Source organism: Pan troglodytes, chromosome 5, assembly GCF_028858775.2.
Source record: "Pan troglodytes isolate AG18354 chromosome 5, NHGRI_mPanTro3-v2.0_pri, whole genome shotgun sequence".
Classification (NCBI taxonomy): Eukaryota; Metazoa; Chordata; class Mammalia; order Primates; family Hominidae; genus Pan; species Pan troglodytes.
Window position 1 is genome coordinate 45,083,826 of NC_072403.2, and position 24,831 is coordinate 45,108,656.

Consider the following 24,831-nt stretch of genomic DNA (forward strand, 5'->3'; position numbering starts at 1 on the left):
CACTCCTTCCTGATTCTCAAACCTCTACTGCAATGTTCCTCCCGCGTCCTTTCCTCCCCACAGAGGCCTGCCTCTCCCCGCTCTCTTCATCTCTTTTCATTCTTTTCTCCCCTCCAGACCATCCAATCCTCTTATCAGTCTGTCCTGAGTCCTCTCTATCTTCTGTGGATGCGCCCAGGCTCCCCTGCTGCTCAGAGGCCAGAAGCCAACCCCTCTCTAACCTGACCCACACACAGCACACACCAAACTGGCCTGTCCACCTCATGTTTTATTGTAAAAATGTTAAAATAAATTACATTTGACATCATTGCCAGTATGTACATACAGTGTGCGCGATGCCAGGACAACCAGCAACAACATGGGTTCATTAAAACATTTCACAGAAAAATACGAGGCTGCTCCTTTTCAGGCCCCTGCTGGGTGGCAGCCTCTGCAAACGGCTAGAGAAGTGGGGGTGTGGGCACGTGCCCATCACTGTCTTCACATGTTGGGGAGGTGGGCTCTGGCCCCACTGCCCCACAGTAGTGGGGCAGAAGGCAGAGAGTGAAGGGAGCTGGGCGGCTCTGATGACTTGCTTCCTGTCCGGCCTCCAGTCACCCGCAGTGGATGCCCCTTCCTGCTTTTGCTCACCTCAGTGTCCCCTTCTCCACCTCTGCTTGGGGACATGGCCCTTGACATCATGGCCTTGGATGAGGTCACCGAAAAAGGCCCAATTGAGTTGCAGGGCAGGAGGGCAGACACTGGACCTCCCAATCCTTGGGACCCTGCTCTTTAACCACTGGCTCTGAAGCCAACAACAGATTCCAGGTATATAAAAACAGCAGTTTGTTTAAAAAATAAAACAAAAAATAACAAAAACATTCAGGACACAGTGGGCCAGCCCCAGGGTGAACATCATGGAGAACCCAAGAACTCTAGTAGCAGCAAGTTCTGCCCACCCCTCACCAGAGAGTCCACCAACAGTTTCACATTATCTTTTGCTCCCCAGCCCAAATCCTTTCCTTTCTTAAACACACACGAGTGCACAGGTGTGCGTGTGCACAAACGCACTGTGCACACACACGTGCACATCAAACACTAGCTAGAGAAAGGAGCTTGATTCACATATCTGACCATCGCCCATTTGTGGGCCAAGAGCAATTTGGCCTCACCCTGCCTGGCCCAAGGGGGCTGGTGGGAGGGGAAGGCGGGCAGTGAGGTCCTTGTTCAGGGCACAGGGAAGGAGAAGACAGCAGGATTGGGAGTGCAGGTCCTGGGGCCAGCAGGCAGGGTGTGCAGTTCTCCGGCGGGCAGGAGGGGTAAGGGCAGAACCAGCCAGAGCTGAGCCTCACTCTTGCAGCTCCCTGGCCACCAGCCCTAGCAGTCCCGGCTTCCAATAACCCATGCTCTGCTACTCTCCCTCCTACCACTCGGGGGCCCACAGAAAGCCTTGCGTCTGCCACTGCTTGACCTGAGACAGGGAACACGGCTCTGGGCTGGGCCTGAGTAGACCAACAAGGAGGATGAGGACCCCAGGCCCCAGGCCCACATAGGACTTGTTTCCAGGCCCTGTGAGTCAGGACTGTTTGAGACCCTGCCCTCATCTCCTCACTCCCACCTCCAGCAGCCTCCACCCCACTACGGTTTGTAGTAGGTGCCCGACCTGACCGGCAGGCCCACAGCTGGGATGGGGGCGGGCCCTGCTCCTGCTGTGGTACCGAAACACCTGACCCCACGCACAGCGGTACCTCCCCAGACACTTCAGAGCTCCCTCTCCAAATGCCGAGCTCAGTAATACCGGTAAACTTAAACAGCTGAGGCCCCGGACCTCAGAGAACCGTGTGATACTCCACCAAATGGTGGGGCAAAGACCCTGCAGGCAAGGCCTCCTCAGGGTCAGTCCTGCCCACCTGTCCCGCCAGCCAGCATGTCTTTGCATTGTGAGATACACCAGCCAAGCTCAGGACAGATGCCCCCACAGCCAGGGTATGGTTCAGCTGGAGAACAGAGGCCCTGTCCCGGGCATACATCTAGCTGGGGATGATGGAAGGTTAGGAAGGCCCCTGGCCCCCCACTCCCAGTTCCGAGGCTGCCCCCCCACCAGGGGCCAGGCGTCCCGGTCATCTCGGGACACCCTAGGGTGAGGGGGGAAGAGGCCATCAAAGGTGGGGTGGGGAGCCGGCCCTGCCTCATGTGCCCTTGGGGCTGTTAGCCTTGTTGTACTCATTCATCAGCTGTTCGTAAGGCACAGAGAGCTCAGACTCAGTGCTGGTGAAGGTGGACTCGTCGGAGGAGGGGAACTCGCCCATGTTCAGGGGCGCCTTGGCTTCAGCCCCCTGCTGGGGGCTCTCCTCCCCTGCCAAGTTGTCCTCTAGCGAGGACTTGGAGGTCTCCTCGTCTGAGAGGCCAGCCTCCGTGTTCACGAAGGTGATGCTGGCGTCCTGGAAGATGAGTGGGTGGTAGTCCTGGGCGTCCCATGGCTCGCATTCCTCGCTGATGCGGTCCAGCTGGTTCATGAACACCTCGGGGGCAGGGGAGCTGTCTTCAGGGGCCCGTGCCACAGCCTCCTCATCTGGGGACCTTGATACGTGGCCTTTGCTCCTCAGAGTCTGTGACACCTCTTCCAAGGTGGGCACCCGGTTCTTGGAGTAGACTACCAGGGGCACCAGGGAAGGGGGCAGTGCTGGGAGCCCACCGCCTTGAGGCCCCAGCCCTGGGCCCGGGCCCGTCTCCCCACCCCCGCTTGTCTTCATGGCCTTCTTCCCGATCTGCTTGATGAGGTCGTTGTAGGTCTCTTCCTTCTTGGAAAGAAAGCTGAAGATGTTGACGTCCTTGGAGGCTGTGCTTCCCTTCACCTGCAGGGCCTTCCGGGAGTGTGGGGAGCTCTCAAAGGACTCCTTCCGTCGCCGCCGCCGCTTCTTAATGGCTTTATGGACTTCCACAAACATGCTGACCTTCCAGTTGACAAAAAGGGACAGCCAGGCCAGCCCCAAGTAGATCCAGAGCTCCACGAAGTAGCGGTACAGGGCGTGATAGTTGGCGCTGGGGTTCACACCTGAGCGGACAGGCAGTCCAGAGGTCAGGAAGAGTTAGCAGGGCCCGGGAAATGTGCAATGGCCAATGCTGTGTGATCTGAGCAGGGGTCAGGCCAGAGCACAGGACGGGGGTGCAGTGGGATAGAAAGGGGCCTGTTCTAGACCCTGGACTATCCCATCTTCCTCAAGGGCTTGGGCCTGCCATCATTCATGACCCCATCCCCGTCTCCAGCCTGTCTCTGAGTCTCGGTTTCCTCAACTAGAAACGTCAAGACAGGCCAGGCATGGTGGCTCACGCCTGCAATCCCAGCACTTTGGGAGGTCAAGGCAGGTGGATCACTTGAGGTCAGGAGTTCGAAACCAGTCTGACCAACATGGTAAAACCCCAGCTCCACTAACAATACAAAAATTAGCCAGGTATGGTGGCGGGCCAGCTACTCAGGAGGCTGAAGCAGGAGAATTGCTTGAACCCGGGAGGCAGAGGTTGCAGTGAGCCAAGATCACACCACTGCCACTCTAGCCTGGGCAGCAGACAGAGACTCCGTCTCAAAACAAACAAACAAACAAAAGTCAAGACAGTGACTCTTTGAAGGAAGCTAAAGGGGCTTTGGGGGACTGGCAATGTAACCGACACACAGGTCAAGAAACAGTTCATGAGTATTTGCCTTTCTGTTAATTCTACCATCCCCAGCTGTTCTGCATATATGATACAGTTCACTTAAAAACGGAATGCATGGATATTACACAAGGGAGCCCCCAGCACCCTCCAAGCTGGGGCTAGACTCACACTGGTGGATTACAAACAAGGCTGGTGGTTAGGTTGAGATGACCCAGGAAGCACCCACCATGGCAAGAAACACTGAACCATTTTTATTTTCATTGAAGGTCTGGTCTGCCTCCCTGACTTCCTCAGATCAGCTCTCCCTTGACCTGGAGGAGGGCTCTGTCTGCTCCACATCCCCCTCCTGCTGCAGGGAGCCTTCTTGGCTTACCCCCTACAGCTCTGAAGGTTCCCCTACACTCCAGGATTATTTGAAATGTCGTTGACGACTACATGTACAGGCATGTTGACCTGTATTCCATTTGCCCCCTCGACTAGATACAAGAGCAACTTACAGAAGGGACCTGGAGGAAGGGGGCTACCTCTCTCATCAGACTAGAGGTTCCTCCAGGTGCTGTAGCCCGGTCAGTTCTCCTCCCACGACCGGGCTCAGATAGCAGGTGCCCTGAGTGGTCCTGTTAATCCTGCTCAAGGCTCTCAATCACAAGCAGAGTTTCATGATGACAGTAATGAGGGCACACACTGATATAGCCAGGCCCTACCCTCAACACTCATGAATAGTAATTATTATTTTTACTAATTTTACAGATGAGAAAGCTGAGGCAGGGTTTGGTGTCTTGCTGGTGCTGAGAAAGTATGGCTAAGTGTACATCTGTATTTCCCTAATACCAGAGGCACCTCCTTAGCCTGCTCTGGGCCTCAAGGGCTGGACAATGGCAGGGTTGTGCCTTGTCCACATGTACTGCCCAGGACAGCAGGCCCGGACTTGGCAGGGTCAGGGGAGTGTTTGTGCCTCTCTTTCCTGTTCCTCCCCCAACTCGGCCAACTGCTCCCAGATGCCACATACATCAAGCACAAGGCTAGTGGCCTCCCACTGCCCTCTGGGCAAAAGGGAGGGGGTACAGAACAGAGGCCTCTGGAGCAGAAGTTGAGGTCACGGGTGCTGGGTCAACAGGGTCAAACAGGGTGTCAAGAAGATTAAGAACCAAGATGCTGTGCAGGCCACAAACACAAGTACATGTGTGGCTGGGGCCAGCTGGTAACAGGCCTTCAGACAAAGGGGCCAAAGAACCTCATCACTTCCCTGGATTAAGCAGGGGAGGAGTAGGAGGGAGTGTCAGGGCTGGGGGCAGGGCAGCTGGGGAGAAGGCCTCCCTTGTCTTTAAGCTGCTATAGCAGGAACAAAGCCCCAGGCCTCTGAGCCATGCCTTCAGGACACCTCCCTCCACTCTTGTGAAAGATGAAAGGCTGCTGAGGGCGTGGAGGGGGTGCTGGTGGGCTCAGGGGCTCCCTGGGTAGCAGGTACCAACCATGCAGGCAGAAGGCCCTACTTGCAAGTCCCCCATGAAGCCAAGCTCAGGAGTCATGGGAGAACTGAGGGAGAGGAGATCAGAGACTGAGCAGAGAGGAAAGGAGGAGGAAAAAGGCCATGTCTGAGAAAGGGAACCAGAGAGAAAAGAGTTTTTTGTCATTACTCTGGGTCTTAGTTTCCTCTTGCAAATGGCAGAGTGGGTTGAGAATCCCACTGGGTAAGAGAAGTGCCCAGAACATGGAACCCTACCTAGGGCACCCCCAACATAGGTCTGTTGCACTGAAACCAAAGAAGCAGAAAAAGATGGGAGGCAGAGGCAGGGACTCACCGGCCACAAAGTCACCGAAGCCGATGGTGGAGATGGTGATGAAGGAGTAGTAGAGGCCCTCGATGTAGTTCCACCCCTCGGTCACCATGAATACGAAGGGTGGGATCACCAGGTGGACTAGGACGCCCCACACGATGAAGATGACTGTGCACGTGATCTGCGCCTTCCGCTGATGGGGAGCAGGAGGCCAAGTCAGAGAATAGTGGAGACTTGGAAACCCAGCAAAGGCACCCAGAGGGCCAGGGAGGCAGCTAGAGGAGAGGCTAGGTGGGTACCCCGCCTGACCCAGGAGGGCAAGGAGCTCTGAAACTATCCTCTTGCCATCTGTCCTTACACCCTTGGTCCAATTCCTAGAGGCCTCCTGTCCTCCCCTCACCTGTCATGGTTCCCCCATCTCTGCCCAACACCCAGGGTAGGGGACATACCAGACTCACGCCTCTCTTGGTAAGGAACTGCCCTAGTCTCTTGGCACGTCCCCCGAAGAACTTGCCCAGAGCACTGATCCACGTCAGGCAGAGCGGCACCCCGAAGAGACCATAGAAGACGCAGAAGAGGCGACCGGCAGGGGTCTTGGGAGCCACATTGCCATATCCTGAGGAATGAGAGAGTGAGGCCAAAAACAGGAGGGGTGGTCAAACCAGTGGGCCTTGCTTCCAACACACACACAGCCCGTTCTCTAAGATAAATTGATATTGATCTATTGCCAGTACTTAAGTAATGATATTTCCCTTGATCATACTCTGATCATGATCATTGATAAAGCAATTATGATGACATGAGCTGTATCTCCTCCATCATACAAGGAGCTCCCTGAAGGCAGGGACTAAGCCTGGTCAACAGGTCTTCCACTAGTCTATATGGTACCACTGTGCAAGTTATAAGACATGCTCTCTGTGTAGATTCCCCAGAAGCACTGTGGTAGATGGTCTCCAAAGATAGCCGTCCTCCATTTCCTCCCTTCTTATGCAACTGCTCACATCAAGGTGTCGTCTAATCCTCTTCCCTTGGAATCTGGGCTTTAGTGGCTTGACAATAGAAGCAGTCTAGGCAGCGGAAGAGACGCTGGACAGGTGAGGTCTAAGAAGCCTGCTGCTTTTCGCCTTGGTTCCCAAACACATGCGGAGGCCTTGTGTTTTCATCCCCAGCTGAGCTCCCAGCCAACAGCCAGCATCAACTGTCAAATCTGTGATGGGAGGAGCCATCTGGGCCATCAGATGAGTTTGGCTTTCAGAAGACTCCAGCCCAGCCGTTGTTTGACTGCCACTGCATTGGGAGCCCAAGCAAGAACCAGCCAGCTGAGCCCAGTCAACCTCACAGAATGCTGAAAGAGAAGAAGCTGCGTTCTGAGCCAAACTTCTGGACCGGTTGGCTATGCAGCCTGAGAACTGAAACAGACACCCAGCTTGGTAAGTAGTCATGATCTGGGTTTCTGCAATGAGCAGTCTGGTTAATCTCTTGCACGGCTCTGGCCATGAGGCTGTGTCATTGTTTCTGCTCAAAGAGCCCAGGTCAAGACTCATGGAAACCTTCCCAGGCATGATCAGCTACCAAGGACTTAATAAATCCCTCAGAAAGTATCAAAAGAATAGCCTGCAACTGATCTGATTGTACCCCCAACAGGGCTGAGTGACCAGAGCTGGGTTTCTAGAAAGGTTCTGAGGAGCTAGGGCATGGATGTAGGTGTCCTACAGGTCCCAGAAGACTTACCAATGGTGGTAATGACGGTTGCTGCAAAAATCATTGCATTGGGCCAGTTCCAGTTGTTGAAGGTCTGGTTCCCTGTGATGGCCACACCCTGTCCTGCAGCATCAGATACCACCTAAAATGAGAAACAGTAAAGGTCAGAGCTGAGGCCACACTTAACAGATGCTGAATGACAGAACTGCACTAAACTCCTTGTAAGCATTCTCATATAGTCATCACAAGAAGAAGGTGGCAGTGTCTCCATGTTACAGATGAAACATTGTATAGAGGATCAGAGAGGTTACCTGATTTACCCAAGGTAAAGATATGAACCCAGGCAATCTGGCTCCAAAGTTCATTCTTTCACTGAGTCAATGCTTCTCCAACTTACTAGCATGCACCAGGATCACCTGGAATTCTTGTTCAACAGACTGCTGGCCCCTACTACCCTGAGTTTCTGATTTAGGAGGTCTAGAAGGAACATTTCTAAACACGTTCCCAGGTGATGCTGTGGACAGGGACCACACTTTGAGAACCACTGCACTAGATTAATTCTGCCTCTCAAAAAAAGCACATGTGAGGCAGACACACACAAGAAGGTCCCCTGTGCCCCACCCAGCCCTCCATGGAGGGTGTTCTACCTGCAGAGACCAGGTCCTTGTTCAGGGTTGGCTGGGGAGGGGCCCCCCATATACCCTTCAGCCTACTGTAGGATACCTGCTCAGATCAGCTCAGTGCCCTGTTGACTTGTCCTTGGAGGGCATGCAAATCAGCAGGTCCTCCTTTCCCCCAGCCTAGGACTCTAATGTACCCTCTCCCCTATGGGCTCTCACTTCCCTCCCTTCCCCGTAGCCCTTTCTCTCTCTGCCCTGGGCTGAGCAACTGTCTGGGAAGGGACAGATCAGAGGGTGAGTACATTTCAGGGTGACTCATAACTGTGCTATCAATCCCCAAAGAGCTTCCAGTAACTGTGGATAGCAGGTGAGAGGCCACCTGGGGATGGGATGTCCCCCTGGAGAGTGCGAGGAGCGGTGGGGCAGAGGTGTGGGGAACTTATCTACTCCTACAATACTGACAGCTGCAAACCTGTTTCCATCTGACTAGGCCCTAACTCTGCCATCACCACTGGCTCCAACCTATCTGTGGGGCTTTATCAGCTGGCAGGGCCTGGACCCCAGAAGTCATATAAGAAGGGACTCTAAATCTGGGGCTCAAGTCCTGTCCCCACGGAGGGCCTGCAGATGGGTAGGCCATGCAGACCAGAAGCTAGGCATTCAGCCAAACTGCCTATAAAAACCAAGACAAGGACTGAGAGAGAAGAGACAGAAGAGTGAGGGATGGAAACAGAGGGAGACAAAAAAAAACCTTGTTTCTAACCTACCCAGGGCATGACTGAGGTTTGGTGGGGAAAAAAGGGCATGGGTGGGTTGTTCTGAAGGAAAGTGTAATTTGCAGAAGCAGCAGCCGGCCTGTGTAAATGGATCTGCACACTCTGCAAATAATTTTCCATGATGGCACGCTTGTCTGTCAGACCATCAAACCACACAGCTCACTGCGCTGCCTCCTCCGGCATTTCACAGCATCTCCGAGGCTATGAAGGCTGTGCAGCATCATAGTGGAAAGTGGGGACCATCGCATCAAACTCTGGCCAAGGCAGCCCCTGCCCTCAGAGAGCTCTCTGTCTAGCTGGCCAGACCATTTCAATGTGAAATGGCTAAAGGACATTTAGATACTAACAGGCCAACAGGAGAGCTAAAACAAATACTAAGGACCATCCAATGGGTTTCTGAAAACATCAAATCTGTTTGGAGCAAGAGAATGAGGAAGTACCAGGGCCATGTTAATGTTAAACAGATGGCAGAGAAAGCGGAACCACCCAGCTCTCCTTTGGCATCTACCTTTGTTACCTCAGATATCGATCTTGAATGGGACCGGCCTACAAGAAAAGAGTATATAAGAACATACAAGAACATCTTGAAATGATAATTGAATCACTGACCACAGGCGAGGCTGCAGCACTACCTCTGGTCATCCCCATGGAATCATGGGGAACAGGAAAGATGTCAGAAGACAAGCTGTTCCCATTTTTCACAAAAAGGAAAAGAGTGGATTCTAGAAATTCAGAAAACAAACCTGAACTCTTGCAAACTTCAAAATGGGGAGAGCAGAATGTTTGGAACATGCAGAAGAGGAAGTGGTGGGCACTAGAAACCAGCACAGATTCACCCAGAACAAGTCATGCTCAGCTAAGTGCATCTCCTTTTCAAAGGGTTGCAAAGCCTTGAAGTTCTGTGGAATGTAATCCATCTAGATATCAGCAAGGCAGCTAACAGATGGGCTTAAAGAAATTCATGTGGACAAGACACAGAAATGTCAGTGGAGCCAGGATTAATTGGGTCCATTCAAAGGCGGATAAACAACCCTAGGAGGTATTGATCGTTATCAACTCAGACTGAGTCTCCACCATCATGCTTAAGGCCTGGCTTTCTTCAATATTTTAAACCATAGCACAGTGAGGACAGAGATGGTTTACTAATCCAATGTGCAGTGGATGCAAAATTGGGGATAAGGATGGGATGGGAAGATAGCTAACACATAGCAATGGCAGTATCAAGATTCAAAATCATCTGGCTGGATATAGGGGCCAAAATCAACAACATACAAGTATCCACTTAAATGTTTAAGTCTTATACTTTGGATTGGAAAAGACTGGTAGAGGATTGAAGGGAAAAGTCCCTGGATATTAGCTGACCATGGATCAACAAACAGTAATCCTACTGTCCTGCTGTCACAAGAAAAGTAAATGCAATCTCAGGCTATGTCAACTCCAGGTCTATCCAGGGCTGGGAGGTAACAAGCCCACTGTTGCTTGCAGGGTCAGGCCATATATGGGGCACCTTGTTTCATTCTGGGTGTCAGACTTCACATGATATGCTAACCAACAGGCCAAAGTCCAAGGGGGAGATGGGGTGGCTGTTTTGGATAATGAGTCTACAAAGGGCTACTCCTTGTAGTAATCAATTTCTGATAACGCAAAGTATTTAGACCAGGGTAGCCAGCATCCATCACGGGTGTTGTGGAAGGTATGTCTGGAACAGGGGTTCTCCACTGGTGTGGTAGTGCCTTTTGGAAGTGTCTGGAAATGCTTTCTAAGGAGGAATGTTGCATGTACCAGGCACTGTTGTAGGCAGTGAGTATACTGCAGTGAACGGACGGAATCCTTGCCCTCCTCTTATGTTTATTCTAATGGGTGATGGGAGATGCTCTGGCATTGAGAAGGCAAGGGGCTAGAGATGCTAAATGCCCTGCAATTCACAGGACAACCATGCCCACAAGGCCAAAAATGCTCCCCCCGGGAAATGCTAGTGCCAAAGGTAACCTGTGATTTGGGAATCATTTAGTAAGTGCTAAGGAGACATCAAACAAAAGAACTGGCAAAACAGGGTAACTGAAGAAGGCATTAAGTTTGGGAGTGGGGAGAGGTGGAAGAGCTGGGCTTTCTACCCTTCGCCCCACTGACGGTGTGCCCTTTGGGGACCAGCTGGCAGCCTCAGGCCCTGGCTTATCAGGCAGCCACAGCATTATGTGCTTTCCCCATGACTTCTAGTATCCCTCTGTGGTTGCCCAACAAGGGGCGGGCAAAGGAGGCACTGGAGAGAGCCCCTAACTCCCCGGGGCTGCAAGCACTACTCATTCCTTGCAAAGACCCAGTGGTGGCAATTACACCCACTGGGCGGAGAGAGGTTGGTTACCTGGCAGAACTGGGCTAGGTTGTAGACTGTCTGGTTTCAAGTCTGCAAGTTCAAGCCTCCCTGCCTCCCTCTGCCTGGGTCTGCCTGCCCCTGGGCTGCCCCACTGCCCCTTGCTGTTGCCTCCTCTGCTGTGGTTCCCAAGCAGCTGGCCTGGGAATCAGCTCAGCTCCACCCAAGTGCTGGTGGAGAGAAGCGGTGCTAGTGCTGCTGTATGTCAGACACCCCTCGCCGGGGCTTTTACACACGTTACCTAACTGGCTCTTCCTGTCATTCTGCCAGGCATCACTTGGCAGAGGAGGAAAGCCGGGCTCAGGGAGCTGAGGTCTGGATGTGAATTTGGGGTGCTAGCTCCCTATTCCCACTGTGTGTATCTGTGGATACCTCACTGATCATGGCTGGGATTATGCAGGAAGAGGAGGGGGCTTTAATTGGTCTCCCAGAACAGAAAAGCTGACCCAGGACTAAGGCCATCACTGGGTTAGGGGAAGGGACATGGGAGAGCCAGGTAAACACCCTGTCAGACAAGGCGTCCCGTCCTCGGGGTTAGGGAAACAGCTTTCGCGGGAGGAGGCGGCCCCTGTTCACTGGCTGGATTCTTTAACTTGGCTCCCAAATTCACACGAGACAATATTTTCATTTTCCATACAAGCCTGGAGAGTAATGGGAAAAGGGGAGCCTGCACAAAGCCCAGGCCCAGCTCTTGTTTGGGAACGGAGTAGAGTTCCCTGTCTCCATCACTGTCACCATAAAGCAGCTGTGATTTACGGAGGGCTTCCTATGTGCCAAGAGTTGGGTGAAGCATTTTATGTGCCTTTAGCTCATTTAGAGAGGACAGATTCTTGCTGGGAAGATACTATAATTTTTTTCCATTTTGCAACTGAGGATTTGAGGCTTACAGAGGTTAAGAAAGTGCTAAAAACAGTGAAGCCAAGACTAGAACCCAGGCCCATCTGGATCCTAATTGCTGTTCTATCTCCTGTCCCCATAAAGGCCACAGGAAAGAGGCCTGTGCATACTCCCACCCACTTCCCACCAGCTGAAAAAACAGTGCCCTAAAACCAGTCCAGCCACTCTGACCAGCTCTCATTCTGTTGCTCCAGTGAGGAAATAGCCATGTGTGCCCTTGCCCAGAGCTTCAGATGTCCAGCTGCCCCGACCCCACCTTCCCAGGTGCTCACTGTGCTGACTGAGTAATCTTGACTCCCAGACGTCCCCTCATCCCCCAAGGATCTGAGGCTTCCCTTGGCAGTGGTGGGGCATCCCCTTCCTGGAGAGAGGGATCTAGATTGGGGCTTTGGGACATGCCACCCACCTTCAGACATGGGCAGGCAGGGCAAGGTGGGGGCTTCCCCTTTATGGGGTGGGGTAAGGGAAACCAAAGTCAAGATGTTAGCCTGTTGGGATCACAGCTATCTGGCACCCATAGAGCTACTCCCAGCCCTGCCTCCAGCTCCACAGCTGCCATCACTTTAGGATCACAGGACTCTTTCTTGCTCTGCAGGATACAGCCTTAACAGTCTTCCTCCATTCCAGCCTCTGCTAGACTCCTGGATTGTCAGTGGTTCATGGGTTAATGGGTTAATGGGTTCATGGGTTCATGGGCCAACCCTCCTTTACCATTCCCAGCTGCATCAATTCTTTTTTCTTCTTTTTTTTTTTTTTTGCGATGAGAGTCTCACTCTGTTGCCCAGGCTAGAGTACAGTGGCGTGATCTCAGCTCACTGCAACCTCAGCCTCCCGGGTTTAAGCAATTCTCCTGCCTCAGCCTCCCGAGTAGCTGGGATTACAGGCAGGTGCCACCACGCCCAGCTAATTTTGTATTTTTAGTAGAGACGGGGTTTCTCCATGTCGGTCAGGCTGGTCTCAAACTCCTGACCTCCGGTGATCCACCTGCCTCGGGCTCCCAAAGTGCTGGGATTACAGGCATGAGCCACCACTCCCAGCAATCAATTCTTAATTCACTGTGTCAAAGCTCACTTGGCCCTGCGGAGGGATGGTAAAATTGGGCCCTGGAAGGGAAAATAGAGCTGACCCTCTTATGTGCGTGTGCTTGGTAGTACAGAAAGAAACTTATCATTCCTCTCACCTCCCTTCCCAGCAACCTTGTAAGGGGTGTGGGCATGGCTATTCATTCTTATTTCATAAATAATACATTGATATTTAAGCACTTATGAAGACAAGCACCTAAATCCAAGCACTTTACTTATCTCACAAAATGCCAGTACCCTCTAAAGTTTACTGTATTTTAGTTTAAAGTATTACTACCCCCATCTTACAGAAGCATTTGCCCAAGGTCACAGAGCTAGTTAGTTGCGGAGCTGGGATGAGGGCCCAGGTGGCTTCTAACCTCTGCACTATCTAGAGACAGGGGTGAAAGGCATGCAGGTGAGCTTCTAGGTACAAGTGAAACGGCCTACCAGGCAATATCCACAGACATGCAGAGACTCCCCTAGAGTGCCAGCTTCATGGGGACAGGGCCTTTTATTTGTTTTGTTTTTCACTGATGTATTCCCCAAACTTAGAACACTGCCTAGCACACAGTAGCTATTCAACAAATATTTACTGAATGAGTGAATAAATATATTTAAATAAATAAGGGTATATTCCCTGGCCTCAACTAACTTGTCCTCTAGTGCCTCTCCATCCCCAACCACTTCCAGCATCGTTCTGCAGTTGGCTTTTCACTAAATTCATCAGTTAAACAAGGTGGAAGCCTGAAGAGCAAGAGGACAGGAAGGAGAGGCACAGACCCCAGCGGCGGCGGGGCTCACAGGGGCTGCTGAAACCACCAGCCTCCAACTGGTCTTGGGTTGCAGAGGTGGGGATCACCAGGTTGAGAGGAGAGGGCAGGGGGCAGGAGCTGGGGAAGGGGCAAGGTGAGGGAGGCAGACAAGAGCCCAGAGGAGAGGGTTCAAGATGGGAGAGTAATCAGCAGTGGAGTGGGAGAGGTCCCTCAGGTGACTGGGACTGTCCTTCCTGCAGGGAGGCCTGTCCCCTTGGGAAACTCGACGAGGGCAGTAGATGTACCGAGAGCAGGCAAAGGAACAGAAGAGTCAATAGAAATTGCACATCTACTTCCAGCTGACCACTTTCCTTACTGAATCCCAAAGCCCCTCCTCTCTGAGGGCACTCAATCAATCCCATTGGCAGCAGGGCCTCTGCAGCTCAGGTTTAGCTCTATCTAGGAAGCCACAGGGCCATCTTCCAAATGCAGACCTGTGCTCATGGAAAAGGTGGAACCAACCTGGATTAGAATCAGAGGGGTCTCTCGATGGCTGGCAGCAAGCCTCTGGGTAAATAACTCAGCCTCTCAGCCTTACTTTCTCTGTCTGTAAAATAACACCTACTCTGCACACATGAAAAGAACCTAGGACTCAGTAAGCACTGGATAAATGTATCTGCAATCAATATTGTGATTCACACGTGTGTCCGTCAGGAACAAGACCCTGCAGAGATCTGAGACCCAGGAGCAAAGCTGCTCACCCCCAAAGCTGAAGCAGATGGGCTGGCATGTCCTGGACAAGCAGTAGAGAAGGACTAGGGATTTCAAGCCCTGTGCCTGGAAGACAGGAAAGGGTGAGAACACTGTCCCTAACCTTCTTCACAACTGCCAACTCTTCCCATTTCCCCATTTTAACAGAGAAAACTGTCGATTTTCAGCCTGATCCATCAGCTCCCTCAGGCCACATGGAGGAAGGGACTGTGGTTCCAGAGATGTTCCCTGGCCACCTGATGGCTGGCAGTCAGGGGCAGAGGGAAACAGGCAAGCCCAAGATGCCTCACCCCATCCCTCAGAAGCCCCATCTCTCCTGGCCTCTGCCCCTCAGAGGCTCACAGCCACCCTGGCCAGTTTCTCGTCCAACCAAGCAAGTTGGGCAGGGCTGCTGAGGGAAAGAAATGCCACCACTGGTCCCATCCTGTCTTCACCACTTCCCCCCCATCACCCCTGGCAGCCGCCAGTACCTCCCCAGGTGAGACTGAGGCCAGGAGGTGTTAGATGGCAGCTTCTCTGAACTCTAGTCCAACTCCCTCCCAGCCCCCACCCAGCGTGAACATGAAGCAAGACAATGGGCAGTGGCTCTCGGTACAGGCTGCCCAGTAGATCCCCTTGGAGGTTAAATAAATGCTATGCCTGGTCCCCAACTGCAGATATTCTGTTGACCTGGCACAGCTTTTAAAAAGCTCCAGAAGTGATTCTAATATGCAGGGGCTGCCCTAGTGGAAGCTGACAGGGGGAGGGAGGCTCAGGCCTTCTCCATCTTCCTGTCTAAAAAGGAGTATGCAGGGCAGAGAGAAGGAATTCTTGGTATTTTCCTCACTGCCTCTCCCCCCGGGTCAGGTGACCAGGGTGTGGCTCGGAGGGCAGCTGTAGTTTACAAGCAAGGTATTGGCAAGGGCCCAGTGGTGCCACCCTGATACCTGCACCAGCAGCCAGCCCAGCTCGCCTGAGCTTTGTCTCTCCCAGGGAAGGAGCAGATACTGGACGAAAGGCAGCAGGGCCACACCCGTCTCCTCGAAGACCAGAGCTGGGCTGTTGCAAAGCGGACTTTGTTAACTTGTGGTTGCTTATCTCTTTTCTCAGATTTGCTCTGATATCTATCTGGAGTATGGATCACATTTGAGAAGAAGGCAGGCAGGCCAGATCAATGGCTGGAGGCTTTGGTGTGCTAGGATGTCGGCGCAGCGCCTAAAAACCCAGGCTCAGCTCAGCTCTGCCAGTACTGTCTTGAGATCCTCGAAGAATCTTTGATTGCTTTGCCTGCCTGCTTCTCTGTAAAATGAGGAGGTTGGACTATGACTACTGGAGTCCCCCTGCCTGGGCAGGTGATAACTCCCCTACCTCCTCTCCACAGCACATTCAAGAAAATGCATTTCTATCCTCAGGACTTAGCTCATCGGTCACCATACTACTTCTTAACCTGGACTACAAACTGAGATCATCTGAGAGAGCTTGGAAAAATACTCCTGCCTGGGTCCTGCCCCTAGAGATGCCAAGAGAAATAGTCTGGGGCTTGAACTGCGAACCAGGATGCTGCAAAGCTCCCCCAGGTGATTCTAATCTTATGTTCAGCCAAGTTTCAAAAGCACTGCCCTAGATCCAATCCATTCTCCCTCGTTAGGGACTTGAGCGCAGCCCCACCCCTGACGTTAGCACGGGGCAGGCTGTGCATGCACACAGGCAGAACTGTCCTCTTGTCCACCTTTGGGCTTCCCCCAGCCTGCCCTCCTGGGTCATCTCTCAGCAGTCTCTGCAGAGCCCAGAGGCACTGCTAGGTCTCACGCTCAGGAGGGCAAGCCCCTGCCAGATGGGAGCAGGTTTTCAGCAGAAACCCTGGGCTTCTGACTTTCACAGGCCTGGGAGCCCTGTCCTCACTGGGAGGAACAAAGAAAACAAGGCAGGTGACCCTGCCCGCATTGTTCTCAGGCTGGGACGGTAATCCCCCAAGGCAGGGGGGCAGCTGGGCATCCCTCCTGTGAGAACAAGCCCAGGGCAGAGCTGACCTGAGGTTGCAGGTTTGGCTAAGGCAAGCAGTGAAGGGCTGGTGGGGCCCAAGCTCAGGATGGAATGTCAGCATGAGCTCTCAGGCACCTGGAGGGCTGAGCTGATCAGCGACTGACACTGGAAATCCCTGTGCGGGCAGACACAGGGGACCTTGAGGGCCCCTTCCTGGTCCCACAGCACTGCTGTGTGCCTGAGAAGTGGGCCTGGGGAGCAGGAAAGAGCCCCCTCCCTCTCAAACACACATACCAGATGACCCTCTGAGGCCATGCTCTCAAAATCTACCCCTGCCTCATCTTCTCAGGGAAGGTGGGATGTGTCCAGGGAGGCTTAAATGACAAGAGGGACATCCTTCATTTACCTATAGCTTCTCTACCCCAATTCACAACCACTGCCCTGCCCAGGGTGGCTGTGGCCCAGGTCCATGGTCCTGTGCTGGTTGTCTCTGCCCTATCTGGGACACTGAGGCCTGGATTTGTGACTTTGTCCCCTTCTCTGCCCCCAGAGTTCAGATCCCAGGGGTGTCTGACACCTCTCTGCCCTGACCGATGCCAAGAGGTGTCTCCCAATTAGTGGGACAACAGTGTCAGCAGGGACAGGAAACAGTTTTAGCTGGGATCCCTTGAGACTGTCCAGCTGGGCAGAGCAGCGTCCTCCATTCCTCCATAAGGCTGTGGGTCACTAGGAAGAGGCCTTACTTCTAAGGTGGGGTTAGAGAGCTCTAGCCCAAGCCCCTGCACTTGGATTGGGCCCCTGGCACATTGTCCTTTCCAGGGAAGCCAGCAGTGCTCTCAGGCCTGGCTCATTCCTCCCCGACTTGGTTAATAAGGGCCCGAGTCAGCATTTCCCCACCAAAACCCCACATTCATCAAGCACCTCTCACACCCATAACTCCTCTACCACCATCTAATCTGAGACCTAAGACCCTGAAGGGAAACCAGACAAAATGGATACACTATTCCCCTTCTGTAGATGAGGAATCTACAGAGAGGCTAGAAAGATGGTGAAGCCAAACAGCAAGCTGGCGACCCAGCACAGAGCAGGTGAGGCCCTGTCCACAGAACAACCAGCCCTCCACTTGCCACCCGGAACTGGGCTGAGAAACACCAACCAAAGCACAGCAGGGAAGGTGCAGGTAGACACTGGTGACATAGCAGAGATAAAGGGCTGTGCTGTGCGGTTACACCGACGGATCTGACCTGACTGTATGAGTTAGGGTAAGCACGTGCCTACGCTCCCTACCCCATTCCCCTGCAGATGCCTCAGATTTACCTTGACCTTGGGGTGGGGTCAAGGATCAGCTACAGGAAGCCACCAGCCACTCAAGGTTTCTAAAAACAGTCCTTGGAGCAGGCCAGAAAGGTGGCTGTGGGAACTGCTGACTCACCACCTTCCCATCCCGGGCCAATGACCTGAGGGAGGTGCAGTTCACGGGCCGCCCAGCTGCCCCTCGCATGCTGGCCTGCTTCCTGTCCTCCCAAACCCAGCTCTGCACTGGCACACAAGCTGGGCTGGCCAGTCCCTCCAACACAAATATCAAGCGTGGGGCCCTCTCTGAGCAGCACAGGGGAGAGGGCAGAGGGGAAAGGCCACATCTGGGTTCAAAATCCTGACTCCAGCATCCACTAGCGGGTTACCTGGGGCATGTCTTATCACCTCTCTGAGCTTAACACTCCGTATCTGGAAAACAAGAGTCATGGCTTCACTGTGTTGGCGCGTCGATTACAAAAAAATGATGAACAGCTCAGTGCTGGGCACATGGGGCGTGTTCCAGAAACGAGCACTGGGAAGGAAAATAAATGTGACTATTATTGCTCTGTGAATAGAACAAGGGGCTTGGGGAGGACACCTCCATTCTGAGGGTCTGTGTCTGCTGCATGTGGCCTCCAGAGCTGGGGAGCTGGGCTAGGTGTTGACAGCAATGCCCTCCTTCCATTTACCAGCTCCTGGGCATGGGCCAGTCCCTCCGGCTCAGCAGTTCACCCCCCTGTGCCTTTGCAGGTGCCTTCCTGCAGCTCACTCTTACTTCAATCAGGTTTCACCTGAATGTCCCCTCCTGAAAGAGGCCATGCCACCTGGAATATTAAGCCTCCGTCCCGCTCCCGCTCCTCACCTCACTGCACTCATCACTACCTGACATTCTACTAGGCATCTGTTTCTCTGGCTTCCTAGTTATCTACCCTAAATAGATCATGAGCCCTACAAGGAGAGACTCATGCATCCCTTAATCACAGAACAGAACCTAGCTCTAGTATGTGCTCAAGTATTTACCAATGAATGACTGAGTCTCCAAGACGTGTGCCTTCCAAGGTTGGACGGTGGGCTCTAGCTCCACTGGAGAAGGCAGGGAGCCCAGACAGGTGCAGGCACAGTGCGGGTTGATGACTGTTTCCAGGCCCCAGGGCCTCCTCCCTACCCTACCTGTCTGCAAGCCCAAAGCCCCCAGAGGTTCTAGCCCTGGTGAGTCAGTTCTCCTGCGGACTCTGGAACCGTCAGGATTCCAGAGGAAGTAGGCAGGTGGGTGGGGGTGGGGGGTAGGAGCTGAGGGATACCAGGGTGTTTGAAGGCCTGATGGCCCCAGCTCTCCCCATGCATGCTGCTGATTTCCTGCCCTCCCAGCAGTGGGAAGGAAGGATGCTCTGATCCATGAGGCTCCTTAGTCCTTGTGGCTGCCAGTCCTGTTCCCCTGGACACATCTGCCTGCCCTGGGCCCCCTTGCCGGGGGCTCTAAGGACAAGTCTCACCACCGCCAATACCGCCACACTCCTACTTCCCTGGGAGGAAGCTGGCTCCTGACCCCTGTGCCACATTTGTCTCTGTAGGTTACACCTGTATCCTTGAACACAGTTGGGGCTGACACTACCCTACCTCTTGCCTCTCAGAATGCCCCTGACAACCTAGCAAATTCCCCAACCCAGGGGCCTCCTCACCTGCTCTTCCCTCCTCCCTCTCCCCCTGTGCCTGTGGCTGGCAGCTTGGGGTAATAAGTAACTGCCATCCTTGAGGGCTGAGGTTCTGATAAGAGATTATTAAGCCTACCCATTTATTATAATTTGTTTAAGATTATCAAGTGGTTAAACTGTAAACCTCTTCATTAATTAAAAAAGAAAAGCCTATGAGGAACCAGGATGGGATTAATCCTGTACCAGGGGTGGGGCCACTGGGTTTCTCTACCCCTATGAAGTAAGCTCCCTGCCTGCTTAATACACAACATTCCCCTTCCCACCCAAACCGGGCCCCCAAGGAGCTCATTCAAGGAGCTGGTTTTCTCATCCACCCACGGCCTCTGAGCATGATCTTGCCCCCATCTTTCTTCTCAAAGCCCCCTGCAGGATCCTCCTGAGAGCCAACCACCTGTCCCGAAATCCTTCCTTATTGTCTGACTCTAACCTAAATCCCTCCGGCTGCAGTCCAAGCCCATTTCCTTTGGCTCAGTCTGCGTCTGGAGACAGACAACAGCTGGCCTCCATCCTCTCTGGAATAAATTGTATAAGAAACTACCAGCAAACCAGCACAGACATCTTGGGATGGATGGCATTCTGTGCAGGGGGGGAGGGGGCTTTCTGCCATGATGACCCCCAGATCCTGAACGCAAACCCCACCAGAAGACTGAGTCACAATTAGAGACAAGAGCAAGAGCTCGATGCCCAACAACCTCAAAATCACTGGGCAAGATGCAAAAGGAGGCTGGGCACAGTGGCTCATGCCTATAATCCCAGCACTTTCGGAGGCCGAAGCTGGCAGATCATCTGAGGTCAGGAGTTTGAGACCAGCCTGACCAACATGGTGAAACCCCATCTCTACTAAAAATGCAAAAATTAGCTGGGCATGGTGGTGCATGCCTGTGGTCCCAGCTACTCAGGAGGCTGAAGCAGGGAGAAGTGCTTGAACCCGGGAGGTGGAGGTTGCAGTGAGCTGAGATCACACCACTGTACTCCAGCCTGGGTGACAGAGAGAGATTCAGTCTCAAAAAAAAAAAGCAAAAGGAGTATTTAGGAGTATTACCCTAAAGTTCAGGCTCCCTGACTCAGATCTCAGGCCACACATCAGTTACCCCAGGGGCTCTGGTCACCAAGGCCCCCATTTGGAAGCCACAGGGTTGCAATTCAAAGACGATCCCCAAATAGTGTAGGAAAGAAGAGGGAGCCTATACATGTGGTTGGTATCCCCTGACCATGCACTACCCCTGCCCTCACCATCCAGGTATGCCAGGAAGCAGAGAGGCCAGCCAGGCACAGCTGTCCTGCCTCTTCTGCCCTGTATGCATTGCCCCCGCCCACCATCCATCCCCAGCCAACTGGGGCGTGGGACGTGACTGGGATTAAGAAACAGAGAGCCATTTTGTGCTGAAGGTATGGAAAAATACTGCCAGGCCCTCCTAGTACAGAGAGGCTAGGCTGAGGTGAGGGATGGGGTGGGGGTTGGAAAAACCTCCAACTCCCCTAACCTGGGGCCCAGGATGAGAGGCCAGGCAACAGGAAATGGAAGTTCTTCACTCTGAGACACAGCCCCATTGTGAAATGCGAGAGGCAGAAGGAACGAGGGCCATGCCTCAGACACACACACATCCTTTCTCTCCTCCACAAAGGCTGGGATTTTAAGCACAGACGTTTCCAAGCCTGTTTAACCCCTAACACCCAACCAGGCTCTGGCAAGGCCTCAGCCTTCCTGGTGGAGTGAAAGAACATTTGACAGACGAGCCTGTATAGCATTGGCTACTCCCTAGCCTGGAGTCATGACTGTGCTTTCTTCACCTGTAAAACGGGAACGATGCCACCTCCTCATCAATTCTCAAGGTTAGGGATCAAAAGGCTCGATAGAGAGCAGGAAGGCTGGTGCACAGGCAAGTTAGAGATGCTCCCGATGCATGAACTTCTTGTTTATCAACGTCCAGGGTTGTGGGGTAAGAGTGCTTTGTATGTGGCCAGGAGGATATAATGAAAGAAGGGAAAGTAGTGTGCCAGGTTTCTAAGCCAGGCAGGGGAGCAGGCCCTGTGCCTCACACAGCTGCATCCTGTCCCCCTGTGAACTGTTTTCAGTGAGTGGTAACAGGGGCAGCCACTTCTCAGACTTGCCCAGGGAGGTCCGTCTCCCCTCAAGCCTGCTGAAGCAGAGCCCTTCATCCTGGGCTGCTGAGAGCTAAACAACTGACCAAGCAGTGGACTGCTAGGACACAGTCCCTTGGCCCTCTCCCCATGTGTAAAATTAGGCTCCTGACTACTTCCCAGGAAGGGTAGGGGAACAGGAGGGCAAGGTGGTAGAACAGGGGGTTCTGTTCACCTTCACTCCCCCTAGGGACCCCTGGGCCATGCCCCTCTTTGGAGGCACAAAAATGTAGCTGGGCACACCTGCTATAAATGCCAGATCTAGCCAGGCACCAGCTCCCCGACCCATGCACAGGGCAACCCACCCAACCTATTAACCCAACAAAGATGGGGCCAGAGTCATGGACAAACTTCTGTTGCTCAATGCAGCTCAAACCAGGGTCGACTGACTAAGTGTTTGCTGAACACCAACCATGTGCCCAGGCACTGGGCAAAATAAAGGAAGTGCAAGACACAGACCCTGCTCAGGAGGATCTCATAGTTTAACAAGAGACAGGCAGGAGTCGGGAAAGAGGGACATGACAGCAGAAGATGGCAGAGAAAGCAGCCAACAAACCAACAGCGAGGCCAGGACAGTCCCAGGGGCTCACTCCATGGCCCTTCAAGCCCAAGCAACGGAGCATGAAGCAGGGCAAGAAGCCCAAAGATGGGGAACTGAGGCTCAAAAGACATGAATGAACAAGGACCAGAGCAATTTCCCAGTCAGGTGTTCCACCCATCCTAAAAACAGTGCCCGCCCCTCCTCCCCTTCCCCTACTCCACCTTTCCTGGCCCGGGACCCCCACCATGGGCCCTAAAAAAACCTGGAAAACTGAAAATTTTAGCTGTCCCCTTCTTCCATTCCTTCTAGATTTGTGGTGGGAAGATAGTTTTCACCCTAAGAAGAGAAATACCTGCTTAGCTGGTAAAATCACCTGATCAGTGTACATTATGAACCATAAGAGCTGAGGGATAGTTGGTGCTTCCCCGCAGAGTGGGGAGGCTGGGCTGGAGCAGGCCATTAGAAGGAATCTGGAGACTATGAGCAACAAGTCAGAGATCAATGAAAAAGGATTCTCTTTCTACAGCCTGGTCCACCTCCAAGGGAGCCACTGCTGAACAATCTGAGTCCACGAGGACTGACCTGGCAAGGCAATCACACGGCTTGCACAAACACATGCTTTCTGTCAGCTGGTCCAGGGGGTGCGCTCGCCTCGGCTGTGCTTACAAGTTTTCCAGTGGATAGGACCAGAGCAGAAATGAAAGCTGACAAGGCGCAGAGGGAGGCCAGATGTGGCATTAGAAACCTCGGGTTCTGGCCCAATACTCTATTACTGCCCAAGAGAACTCTCCGATGATGGAAATGCTCTGTATCTGCAGTCCCCCCTGGCTACGGAGCACTAGAAATGTAGCCAGTGACTGGAGAACTAAAATTGAATTTTATTAGTTTTAATTTTAAATTAAGCAGGCAGGCCGGGTGCGGTGGCTCATGCCTATAATCCCAGCACTTTGGGAGGCCAACGTGGGTAGATCACATGAGGTCAGGAGTTCAAGACCAGCCTGACCAACATGGTGAAACCCCGTCTCTACTAAAAATACAAAAATTAGCTGGGCATGGTGGTGAATGCCTATAGTCCCAGCTACTCTGGAGGTTGAGGCAGGAGAATCTCTTGAACCCAGGAGACGGAGGTTGCAGTGAGCTGAGATCGTACCATTGCATTCCAGCCTGGACAACAAGAGCAAAACTCTGTCTCAAAAAGAAAAAAAGAAAAGAAAAAATTAAATTAAGCAGGCAGGCCGGGCACGGTGGCTCAGGCCTGTAATCCCAGCACTTTGGGAGGCTGAGGTAGGCAGATCACTTGGAAGTCAGGAGTTCAAGACCAGCCTAGCCAACATGGTGAAACCCCATCTCTACAAAACGTACAAAAATTAGCCAGGTGTGGTCGTGCATGCCTGTAATCCCAGCTACTCAGGAGGCTTGAGGCAGGATAATGGCTTGAACCCAGGAAGCAGAGGTAGCAGTGTGCCAACATGGCACCACTGCACTCCAGCCTGGGTGACAGAGAGAGATTCTGTCTCAAAAAATAAATAAGCAGGTGTAATGATTAGTAATATCAAGTCAAAAAGGTAAAATTGCATAGCGGCATGTGGGTAGTGACTACCATACTAGTACCAAGACTGTATCAAGCACATCCTACCTGCAGCCTCCTTTGGCAGAGCCTGCCTCCCCTGGACCCTCAGGATGACCCATGCCATGGGCCACTGTCCATAGCACATTCCTGACTTTGGATTACAACCAGTCCTGTGCTGTTTCAAGTCTTGCCTGTGCTTGTGTTTTCCGTTCATCTGAAGGACAGGGCAAGTCTTGGGCCCCCACGGGACTGGGTGGAGCTGAGAGCACAGTGGGTCCAAGGCTGCACTTGTCCATGGGCCTCTGCAGGACTCCCCTCCAAGACCACACCCCCACCACCTTTGTGTGGGAAACGGATCAACACTGGGAACAGCCGGATGGGTGTCCCTGGCCCTGCCACACTCTCTTCTTGGTGACTCTCTGTCCTGGTATACTACCTCCAACTTGGTCTGCAGACCAAAGGCTCACCTAGTTTCTCTTGTCCTTCTCCTCAAAGCATTCCACAGCACTGCTGCCAAGGAAGCTAGCAGTCTGCTAGCTAACTTTAAAGACTCAAAAGACAAGAACGAACTAGGCTCGAAAGACATGAATGAACTAGGACCAGAGCATCTCCCAGTCAGGTGTTCAATACAGTCCCCGGGAACCAATCCAGGTTGGTATCCTTGGAGGGGGATTGGTTCCAAGACCCCCTGTGGATACCCAGATCTGCAGTGCTCAAGTCCCACAGTCAGTCCTTTGGAGCCCACAGATACGAAGGGTCAACTATACACTGTTAGTGATTACAAAAGTGATACTGGTTTTCAGAGTATGTTCTGCTAAAACCAGATGTTTGTATACCTCACACATTAAAAATAACCAGTGTGGAAGTGGCTAATGGTACATGCATATATTTTATCCCTTAAAAAATTGAGTTATTTGTTATAAAAGCAATACAACCACATTACAGAAAATGTGAGAGGCAGAGAAAGAAAAAGTCATCAATAATCCTGTCTCCCCAACTCGGCCCTGCCTGGCTTCTGTTTTTAAATTGAGTTTCTATGATGCAATACTAACGGAGAGAACCACACACTTTAACTTGCATCTTCCTGCTTTCCTCACCCTCCTCATCTTGATTTTGTATAACTTGAAGTCTGGTTCATGCCTCAGGCCCACTTTGAGAAACACCAAATGGAAGCACCAGGTCCCTATTCCAGCCTGTCTAAGGGTCTCCCATGCCACAGGCCAGAGCCCACCAGTTCAATAAGCA

At 52.7% G+C, this 24,831-nt stretch overlaps 1 protein-coding gene across 1 annotated transcript in view; it reads right to left on the reverse strand.

Annotated features, from left to right (window-relative positions):
- Nucleotides 1-248: 248 nt before the first annotated feature.
- The window catches only part of KCNK5 (potassium two pore domain channel subfamily K member 5), a 40,552-nt gene continuing 15,969 nt past the window's right edge, over nt 249-24,831 (reverse strand). The window contains exons 2-5 of the mRNA XM_518449.7: nt 7,143-7,254; nt 5,861-6,027; nt 5,436-5,604; nt 249-3,034 (exon numbers count right to left, since the gene is read on the reverse strand). Of these exons, the coding sequence (XP_518449.2) occupies nt 2,169-3,034; nt 5,436-5,604; nt 5,861-6,027; nt 7,143-7,254 (1,314 nt within the window). The 3' untranslated portion in view covers nt 249-2,168. The remainder of the gene's footprint in view (nt 3,035-5,435; nt 5,605-5,860; nt 6,028-7,142; nt 7,255-24,831) is intronic.